The following is an 11629-nucleotide window of genomic DNA, read 5'->3' as shown; positions in this document are numbered from 1 at the left end:
TGCTATCCACAATAGTTACACTAGACTTGGCCAGGCCTGGGTTGCGCTCGGTCTGTGTCTAAGTGTGCGAATAGCGGACGTACCCACACTGTACACGCCGTATACCATAGCGCGCCCTCATGCGTCAAATCTAGACCAACATGTTAAAAACGTACATGTACATGGTATCTTTATGTGATGCAGCAACCCAGACTTGGTCAAAAAAAATCTGCCAAGCGTACGCGCTGGTTTGTTCCAGTCTATTGAAAAAAAAAATTGCTGCGATTGGCTTCTACCTATTTAGGTAGAAGCCAATCAGATCACAGTATTTCAGGTAATTAGCGTTTTTATTCTTAAAAACGAGCGCATATTGTTTGATATTATTCCTAACACGCAATCAGCGTTATCTGAGAACGCACACGCATCCCATGGTGACGAGTGGAAACATATATCACACGCATGCGTACATTCGAATGCTTTGAAACGGCTCTGGGTACGCACAAAACGTAGCGCTATCAATGAATCTCAACATCTTTTACAGGTTTATAACCACAATAAATATTCCCTTTTGTTTTGAATAATATTTGAATGTCGTGTTCTGTATAAATTCAATCCAAGAGCAGCTCATCTCGTACAATCATCCAAATATTATGTGTTTGAAATCTACAAATTAAGATTACGTTTTTAAAACTTTTGCAGATTGTTACCCGGAATTCCATACCTACAGAAAATAATAAACGAGTCTTCAAAAATTGGTTACTTTGATTGGCCCAGCGATGTTGCTGCATTTGCATAAGGATGGTGTTGCATATGCATCGATAAATACGTGTGCTTACACGCCAGGGAGGGTGCTGATGGCAGATTGATCAAGTCGGAATTGCTAACTTTTGCACCACATGTACGCACATGCTCTGCAGTACATGCACACACATGTACGTGTAATACGCGTGTTGTACAATGTACATGTGTGTGCAGTGTGCATTGTTATACGACACTGAAGTGGAACACGTGCTGAAGTGTACCTTGTCGTGCTTCTGGACAGATGTAAACTTAGTGACTTTTGTGATTATTTTTTAATAGTCCGGCTTGTCTACCGTTATTCCACAACAATCTGAGAAAAAATAAAAAGAAGAACAATCAATCCGTTAGTATACATTTTCAACCATGGGACAATCACTCACCTTTAATCGTCATTCAATCTCGGTCCTCAATTTACGATTATTTTATGTAATTCTTCGTTGCGTTACTCGACTATACTAAAGCCAAATTTATTGATGTTAAAATGGTATTTCGGTTGCTTTCCTCCCAAGATTGAGGTTCTGTAACTGCCGAGTTCATATTTCACAAAGTACCGTCCTTATACTTACGATTGCGACGAATCAAGATCTCGCAAGGTCGAATTGGGCCATCGAACGCACCAGCCCACCTCATACCGCGGTAATCTTGCCCCGTGTAGTTGACGGGATAGGAAAACTCCCCATTCAGGTTACTCGGCACGAGATCCTCAGTGTCCACACCTCCAGTACAAGTCTTGAACCACCAGCCTCCCTTCAGCAAAGCGGCACAATTAGTATCGTTCCCCTCGTCGTCATTGTCGTGATCGTAGGTTGAGAACGGCTGGCCTGTATGGACGTCGGTTAGAGAATGACCTGGTAAACGTAAGAAATAAGCTTCTTTGAGTCTTGGGATATATCGTCGCAGAGCTGACATACGCGGCGAATCGACCATTATGGCGATTTCGAAATTTTGTTATTTTTAGGGTTTATAAACTCTTTCAAGTATTTGTGCCAGAATTCTTAATATTTATCTGGACTTTGAGATCCTAAGCCCCCGCCCCCCCCCCCAGCGAATCAGTCACAAAACAAATCCATAAGTTTACATAGTGACGAATACGGAATTTCGCTGGTATCCAGCTTATGTAAGGTGTGCATTAAAAGTACAAAATGAATGTTATTCGTCAGTTTGTCGGAAACTTATTATTGAAATGTTAACTTATACCGGTGAAGAAATTCTAAACCTCATGTCAGTGAAAATAAATCGCCGTCATCGATGCCGAAACGTCACTTCTGGTTACTGGTAAAGCTGACCTTAAATTCGTGAAGAAATCGTTCGAAAACGTCCCCAAATCTATGTATTTTATCTCAATTTCTAGGAATCTCCTCATCGAGTAGTTGAACACTTATATCATCTAAGTATAGTGCGAATTTAAGCTTAATCTGTTGTTGCAAACACTTCTGTCACACCTTGAACCATCTCCAAGGTAAATTTCGACGAGAAATTTTTTGCCGACCAAATTAACTCACGCGCATGGTTTTTAGGTTGGCTTATTTTTGGGAAACAATGACGAAGCGCATATTAGCATTTTCATTAGCGTGACTGTGTAACTTCGCGTGTGTTTAGGTTTTCGTCTAATGGAAGCCGGCAAAAAGGGTGATATTTATTAATTAATAACTCATGAAGGAGGCTATTCTACAAACTTTTACCGCACACCATAATGGATGGGAACCTTATTAACCCTTAAAGGGCCGGGGGGGGGGCGGGTAATCCCCCCCCCCTCGACTTTTTCCGCGATAGAGAGATGGTCAAAACAACCCGGCCCCTTTAGGGTTAATATTCGTGAGCCTTGAAAAGATAGACATATTGCAAACACCAGTGGTACAGCTTTTTAAAATGCGCGTACGTAAGCCAGGCATTTTTTCCCAATTTCAACGAAAAGTACCAAACATATCAAAACGATTTTTAGCACATAGTTGGATCACTGTGAGGGGGAAAAAAACAAGTTGCATTAAGATGCAGTTTTCCAAACGGGAGAAATTACTTTAAAAAGAGTTCGCCCGCCATTGTGAACATGTCTGTGTGCATCGGCCAACGCAACCACACGGCTGTAAACCTGCGTACACTTACCCAGTGGAAACGAAGGGTTTAGGCTCGCTACGAGTTGGTACTCATCCCCTACGATCTGGAAGTCGTCAAATTGTACGGTCTGCGATGAGCCGGGATCATCCAATGAATTCAATCCAACCTTCAGTTCCCAATTCCCATCTGAGGTTAGCTGACGGACGATCTCGTTCCCAAGCCAGAATGAGTAGCCAAGATTACCGAAGCCGTCTCGGTACTCGGCCCAGCTACGGGTGAAATTCTCGGCCGCGACGTTACGCCTCTGAATCACCTGGAACAGATCAATAATGGATCAAGAGTTTCAACAAAAACGAGTCCTGCACCTCCCATAATAACCGGGACTAGTGTTATGTCCCCACGTACCTGTACCAAGCGACGCTGGCTGACAACTTTGGATTTTACTAGGAAATGAGACATTGATTTAATGAGAAAAAGCTTGCTCAAAGCGAAGTATGCTATTTGAAACTATAGTCCGCTTGAAATTGTATGGATCACAAGAAAACAATAACAGAAGGTAGTTGTGAAATGGGTACTCGGAATCCACTTACGAGACCAAAATATTGTGATGGGTTTTTGTTCGTTGTCTCAAAACTAGGCATTTGGTACAAATGGACAGGATTAGTTACTATTGATACAATGAAGTGTAAATTGGGGGGGGGGGCTTTCCGGCTATAGTTTTACTTTCAATTCGTTTATTTGGGGTGGCTTTGAATCGCATTCAGAAATATAATAAACAAGAGTGAACTTACAATCCACTGTTCATTGCAGGAGACCTCCAAGCCGTCTGGATACTGCGTTGGGTAGATGGTGACCACGCCTCCATATATCCCATTCGCATAACTGTCTCGACAGTCAGCATATCGGGGACTTGAAGCTGTTGTCATTATTGAAGGTGTTGTACCATCATTGTCATCTGAAGCAATGAAAGGGAAATCAGATTTTTTTTAAAACACGCACTTTAACCTTGGTCTCATAATGTTTAGGTTTTGACTTTTGATGTTTTAAAAAACAATATTGGCAATAATTTACGAATTTGATTTAAAATCGGGACACAGTATCAAACCGCATAAATGACCTTACTGAATTCTTCCTACCCACAACCTGAGTCCTGATGGAAACATTTCCATGGTTTTGTTTTTCTTTTTTTGTTGTGATAATTGTGGATTGCCAGGCACACAAAAAGCACGGAAAAGCTGAACCCTCTTATATTTCTCATTAAACATCCCTTTAGACAGTCTCTCGAAAATGGTGTGAAAACTATAGATTTCTAAATAATATAAATAATTTTGGCTATAATCTTATCGTACCTTGTTCTGTCGGTTTGACGGTCGAGATAGATTGTTCAGTGGTTGGTTGGTCGGTAGTTGCCTTGGGTTCCCTTGACATGCTGACTTCCTGACCTGATTGGTCATTGTTGGTTCATTTAAGGAAGAAAACACTCTTTAATCGATACAATCTTTGTCTAATTTGTGCTTCACATCCGACAATTTTGGAAATTTAAGGGCCTAAAACTTCATTCTTTTAGAATTAAGGGGGAGCAAACCACTTTTGAAATTCCTTTAACCAGTGCACCACATTTCTCGGACGTGTGAGAAACAACAAGTGTGTATTGGTCTTTTGTATGTCACACACACACAACGAGTACCGTACACTGAACAGACACGGCTGGAAGCACGTATGCGTATGCCACAAAATGTCCGCCGCGTCCGATGTAAACAACCGGTCTGTATTTTTTCGTCTCTTTCCTTTCAACCAGGGGTAAATTTCATGGCGCTGCTAAGCACACGAAGTTGCTTAGTTTGGCTTATAAAAGCAGGTTACCAGCAAAAATTCCATGTTATTTTCATGCTGAGCAAACAACAGCTGAATACCAATCACAAGCAGTATACATCACATGAACAATTGGTTGGTAATCCTGTTTTTCCCAAAGCAGACCTTTCATGCTAAGCACATTTTTTGTGCTGAGCAGCTCCATGAAATTGGCCCCTGACCTTTGAAATAGGATCAGTAAACAATCGAAAGCATACAATTTTCGGGGATTTTTTGCAGTAATATCCCTTTGAACAGTCTCTCGAAAATGGTGTGATAACTGTAGATTTTCTAAATAACATAAATAATTTTAGCTATAATTGTATCGTACCTTGTTCTGTCGGTTTGACGGTCGAGATAGATTGTTCAGTGGTTGGTTGGTCGGTGGTTGCCTTGGGTTCCATTGACATACTGGCTTCCTGACCTGATTGGCCATTGTTGGTTCCTTGAAGGGAAAACATTTTTTTAATCGATACAATCTGTGTCTTATTTTGTATTTATTTGATTGGACCAACAAAACAAAGTAGAAAACTTACCAGTAGAGATTTGCGTCCCTGGGCATCGTTTGCGTATCTCTCGAGTTGCTGCTTGCATCCAGTGTTCCCCAGGAAGCGGCTCCGGTGGCGGACCAAAGTAACAAGTCCTCAACTGACTCTCAACAACGCCTGTGTAGACTTGTGTGTCGAAAGCGAAAAAGCAATGACAATGGTGTTAATATTACCACGCTATTCAAGTTCAGAGGATAAAAATCCATGCCTCTAAAGACATTATATGAAACTGGTGCAGGACAACAGTATTCCAACGACTAACTGTTTACGTTTCTAGCAAAATTACTCAAGTATTTACTGTTTCAGCTTGATTGGAGGTTCGCAGTTTGCAATGGCAGAAAACGCGTGATAGTGGGCGGGCCGTCACCGCGTTAATTGGACAACTCGTGAACAATTCACACACTTTCCGTCACAAAGACTGAGCATGACAGAAAATGTCCCCATAATCTAATGCCATAATAAAAAGAAAAGAAAAGTGTGTCTAAATCTTAACTTGTTCTTTATCACAGAATATAAAACTTGAGGGGGGGGCTGATTTCAAAGCTATTAAAATATAAAATGTGCCATTCAGAGAAATCCACTTAGTAAATCACAATCATCCCACTTCTGACACCATGAGTAACCAAGGCTCTTTCCTAGACGAGATACTAATCAGAGCGACGTGAGGGCTAAGGGTGCAGGTCAATTTTGGTGAAAATCTACCTCCAATTTTGAATGATTGTTTATTACCCTGTTGATTGCACAATGAACCTGTAACAGAGACACCTGAAACAGAATTGTCGGTAATCTCAAGCAACAATGATAATTTATTTAACAATAATCAATACATGTACAGTAATTGAAATTAAAAGGCGTGGTTGTTTGATTATCTGATCCTTTAACTATTGTAGAGATGAGCCAAGCCTATACTGCTCGCAGCAGCAACGCACAACGGCATCAGCACTGCACAACCGTGACAGCAACGCACCACATAATGACATCAATATACGCGCCAGCATCAGCCATGTACAGTAGCGTGAGTAATTAATGTACAACACAAACGCAATGTACAGCTTTGTACCCGCTACGCATCAACCATGCTCGCCAGTATTAGCAACGTACACTTCTGGCAGCCTTGTACTTTCAACACATCAGCTATGTATACCAGCGTAGCCCCAAAACAGCCAATGCAGCTTTGTACAACTCGCGCATAAACATTGTACAACCGCACAGCACAAGTACACAAATTCCTCATTGCTCGCTGTCCGCAGCTCAACTCCCCCAAACGCCACGTGTGTACCCAGAAAACACGTACGGGTTTGTTTATGATGTAAACTGAGGACACACACATGCAACATCATCGGTGAATCGAGGGCAGGAACCAAATCGAGGACGACCTCGATTAACGTGCATAAAACCAATGAAAGCTGTTGCGAAAACGTTTGAGTACAAACAAAGGAAAAGGGAAGAGGAACAAAAGAAAATCTTCGATTTACACCAAAAACAAACGTGCTAGTGCACGTTCACCGTACACTAACTAAGCTCCTCCCAGTCACCTACATAGCCTTGCGCAATCACAAAGGGCAATGGAAATCTACTGACAATGGTTCAACAAACTTCCCGCAGTCACGCAAAACAGTGCACTAACACTATTGCAATACAAATGACGTAGGGAATAAACTGGCTCTAAGTCTACACACTTTCCATCACACTACAAATAAATCGCATTTTCGGGGTGGGGGGGTGGGGAGAGGCCGGGGCTCCCTCCCGACTCCACCCCACCAAACCCGTCGCTCCGTCACTGTTAAACCAATTTTGTTAAAGATTGGGTTTTGTTTTAAATTTGTAGATACCATAGCCATATTTTATCAAATAATTTGAGGGGAGCATCTGGCATGGCCCAAGCCTCATCAACGCAACAAGAAGTCAACAATTTACGAGTCAAATACACTGCGAAAGGTCGTTCTGTGAACGCCTCAGTTAACACAAATAGCGTACTACATGTATAAAGGAGGTTCTTTCAAGCTAGCTAATGATGGTCAGATGAGACCCCAAGGTTGCATTGTTGTGAATTCAAAAGATCGCATGCACAACGGCTCCCAAATTGAAGCGGAAATTAAAAATGCTTTTGTTCACCTTGACGTTGTTACAGCAATTGCCTCCAACAACGGTGAAATTAATTTTCTTGCATAAAAACTCCACCGTACCAAAATTGAATCGCGCGGGAAAGGAGCATATTTTAGTATTTTTGTTATGGTAGCTGCATCCTTATTAACACTCTTCTACTGTTAAAGAGTTCTAATTTTAAGAGACACCAGAGCTATTTATTAACTTAGTTTGCTGAATTAGTCTGGTTCCCTGGACTGTTTATTTCGTAATGTCTCTCAATTTGGTAGGTCGTAGATAGCCGTCAGAAGCAAACAATTAAAAGGACATGACGCAATTAAGAAACTCCTGCTCTATACTGACTGCATATTGCACAATGGACTTACATTCGGAGACACTACAAGTGTTTCTAGACTGTTCCCCCCCCCCCTAAAAATATGGTGATCAGTAACTAGCTCCCATTTAAAGAGATTGATTGGATCACCTCTGTGCTTGCAGCATGAATGCCTATTTTTAATCACTATTCAGCCTTGTGCATGGACGATACTTGAACACATGGTTATCAAAAAAAAATGACTCTAATGTCTTACCACAAAAAGTACGTAAAATCGCCAGTGTCTCCATGAAGGCAACTTTCAAGCATTTCAACTGCATAGATTTTACATACTGAACAGTATTTTCCCTCTCTATATTGATATTTGCCAGAGACACTTTCCAATTCAGCAAAATTGCACATTCGTGGCCTCTTGAAAATTTGCAATAATTATGGGCTCCAAGACCTTTAGAAATGGTGCAGATATACGGAATACGTATACGGCTTGAAGAAAAACTAATTGCTGTTTATGTCCCCGTTTGTGGTTAATTCACCAAACCCACATCATGAGATACATGTTAACATTCTGATGTGAAATACAAGTTGGTTATGTTCCTTCCTCCATGGTTATAGCGTGCCAGAAGAAATACCCACTCAAAACACCGTGTTCCTGGCATGGTTCGAACCCATTTAAACCACTGCTATTACGTCACACTATTGTTAAAAGTGTGGATTCGGAACTACGAATCTGTGGATTCGGAACGAAGAATCTTTAGTAAGTGTGGATTCGGAATTACGAATCCACACTTTGAACACGTCAGACAATTGTTCTCTATAATGAGCATTAATAGGACCGTCTGCGTGAAAATTTCCTTCCGCAATTACCAATGCATCTTCCCTGTCAGATTCTCCGCCGTCACTACAAAACCTACTTTGAGTCAGAAAGAAATCATCGTCTGAACTATCAATTTGTCAACGGAAGGAGCCGGGACAAATGTTGCAACCTGACGCCACTTTCATCTCAATGAAGGGCATTCATTGCAAAAATGACGATAAGACATGAATCTGGGACTGAGAAATATTTCCAATTTTGTTAGGAAATACTTTAAAAAAATTATTGACTCTCCATAGGCTTTGAACACAATCGCGGAAGTGGCGTCAGGTTGCAACATTTATCCCAAGTCTTTTCATCTCCACTCACTGTTAATGCCAATGCTTCTTTTGACGCAATGGTTTAAGTCGAAGAATACACTCGCAAGTGTGGATTCTTAATTTACGAATTCACTCGGCGCTTCGCGCCTCGTGAATTCTTACATTACGAATCCACACTTTCTCGTGTATTCTCCTTAACGTACACATCGTACATGCTCGAGTAAAACACCGTAACCACTGGACCATGGCATTCTACATATGGCTATAAAAATAACTACAGCATAACCAGTATGCAAATCACCAGTTGCTCCAGAGCTCCACGAAGGCAACGTTCAGTCAAGCATTCCAACTGCATCGGTTTCAAATACGGAAAAGCAGTGCCCCTCTCTTAATTCGGGCGATTCACAATGCAGTGCGCCACCAAGAGTTTGCCACGGAGAGTTCATTTTTCCCAGTGCAAGAAAACTTTTACTCCAAAAACATGTTTAAAAAGTACGCCCAAAAAGGAGTAATATTTTCGTTTACCCATCATGTTGATTAAGTCTTACCAATCTCTGTGGAGAACATCTTTAAACATATGAGGGGTTACATCAAGTGTTTCTCAATAATATGCAAAACAATATGGTCCCCTTTATTGTTTATGTTTTTTCGCTCCTACTTCATTTTTTGTAAGGGACAAAAAATAACAGCAATCAATCCTTCCATTTGCAGAGACTGGCCAGTTAATTGCCCTATAGATTTGAAAAGTTTGCTCATTGGCTTATTGCCATGTTCTGACGCAACAACGAATCACCAGTGAAAAGAAAATTTACGAACCGCACAATATCAAAAATTCTGGCAACTTTTGGTGCTGAAATACCTGTAACATCTAGGTTTCTGCCTGAAATGACATCGTACATTTGCTCATAAAAATGGAAATTCGCATTCGCATGAAAACCAAAAAGGCACAAAATACCCTTGGAAATGTCCAAACTCAAATTGAAAATTAAGGTTAAATGGGACACAAAGTTGCATTTTCAAGGATTGCACTTAAAAAAATACATTGCATGGACACTTTAAATGAAACCAGAACTGAAAGAATCGTAATCACTCTTGTAACAAGGCGACATCCCGTTGTGATGAGTGAGATCAACGGAAAATGCTTGAAAACTCACATACTTGAACAGGTCTCTTGGTTTTCTGTTTACTAGAGACAACACCAATCTAAATATCACAATAGAAATAAGCCCATTGAGATGGTACGATAAGCAAAATCCTATATCCCGTTGATCATGACCCACTTTGAGACAATGCAATCATGATTGTGTGCATGAAAAACAATTTGAAAGGGTTGAACTGTTTTCCTTCACGATTATTTCAACCACCTCTCCAGATTTTAAAACGACTCTGCACTTGCATTTTGTTTATTCCCCTGTAATTTTTTTCCCCTAAAATCATCATAGTTGACACAACAATAGTTCCTCCTTGTATCACAAATTTAACTCCCCAAAAGAAAACTAAGATGAAAAACTTACCCCCGAGTCCCAAAGCAAGACACGTCCACAGAATCAGAGGATTCATCTTTTCTCACGGTTGTGCCGCGGGCTTGACGAGAAACCACCGTCAGTGCCTCCTACACACTGTCAACTATCGCCTGGTATGAAGTATCTATTGTAAACCGAACGGCCTGAGAGATCTAAACACTATGGGCCTCACAAATGCTTCCAAGCGGCTAATACATTCAAACAAGCATAACATGTCAGACTTATACAATTAAGGGTTCATCTACCCTCACTTCCTCCCCTATATAGTAAGCACGACAGGCAATTATTGGATCTTTTGCAAAAACCAGTTGCAAGTTTATTACAGAGCGCGTTCACGCATGCACTGCCCAACCGATTGGACGCATGCACATGTACATGTTTCTGCCTGACATATTTGCTCGTATCGTTGACAAATTGACCCTTCCAGTCTGTCAATCAAACAGTGCGCATCGTATTAGAGCAAGTTCGGGCAAGGACCATTAGTCGACTAGTGGTTGATTTGTGACGTACCTTACACCAGCGCACTAATAGCAACGTGCGAAGGTCTCTAGTCAAACGCTGGTCAAAATGTCATCGCAAACTTCTGGGTCCTGGCTCCCTGCTGTACGTTATAAATGCGCGCGGCTATTGGTAACCAGCGATGCAACCAGTCGCGGTAGGCTGGTTCCAAATAGTCGACTAGCGTAGTCAACTACCGTCGACTAGACAGAGTTCGGGCTAACTTTAGTCGCACCATGGTTATCCAATGGTCAACAATAGTTCTTGCGCGAACTTGCCCTTAGATAATGCCTTTCGGTCACGTGACTTTTAACGGTTGCTATCGGCGCGGTCTGCCATTAGCTTGGTCCAAATTGGTCATAATGTAGCACGATATGAGACAGAGGGAGCACCCCCCCCCCTTGTGTTGGTCATTGAGGTACCAGAATCTCAGGAATTATTTTGAGGTTTCTAGGGGGGATGTGTTAGGTAGCAATAGTCTAGGGTTTGCATAGGGTAAAGGGAGATGGGGGTACCCTCCGTCTCATATCGTGCTGGGTATAAGCTTGGTTATTTCTTTCACAAAAAAGTTTAAATGAACTGCGTTTCTCGTATGAACATCCCTATTCATATCTGAAAGTCAGCAAACCCAGGGCGTGTACGTGTGTCCTAGGGTAGGATTTGCTCCTTGGTCTGATCTAAAACAGGTATACGTTTAACATAAATGAGACTTCGCCTCGCCCGCTTCGGCAAAACCAACAATACATAACACAAAAAAAGAACAACAAAATGTGCAGTAGAAATCGAACCCATATCTGGTAATAATTTATTCAATCAATTCACAA

The 11629-nt window shown here is 41.4% G+C and overlaps 1 protein-coding gene across 1 annotated transcript; it reads right to left on the bottom strand.

Moving 5' to 3' along the window:
* Positions 1–945: 945 nt before the first annotated feature.
* On the bottom strand, positions 946–8370 carry LOC119728751 (ficolin-3-like). Its single transcript, XM_038201129.1, has 7 exons — positions 8208–8370; positions 5223–5360; positions 5018–5131; positions 3627–3790; positions 2884–3148; positions 1347–1628; positions 946–1090 (listed from the first exon to the last, which is right to left on the bottom strand). Exons 1-7 carry the CDS (start codon positions 8215–8217, stop codon positions 1053–1055), a joined length of 1011 nt encoding a protein of 336 aa, XP_038057057.1. The 5' UTR covers positions 8218–8370; the 3' UTR covers positions 946–1052.
* Positions 8371–11629: the final 3259 nt, after the last annotated feature.

This window comes from Patiria miniata, unplaced genomic scaffold, assembly GCF_015706575.1.
Source record: "Patiria miniata isolate m_02_andy unplaced genomic scaffold, ASM1570657v1 HiC_scaffold_1, whole genome shotgun sequence".
Classification (NCBI taxonomy): domain Eukaryota; kingdom Metazoa; phylum Echinodermata; class Asteroidea; order Valvatida; family Asterinidae; genus Patiria; species Patiria miniata.
This window is presented reverse-complemented; position numbering and strand designations above follow the sequence as displayed.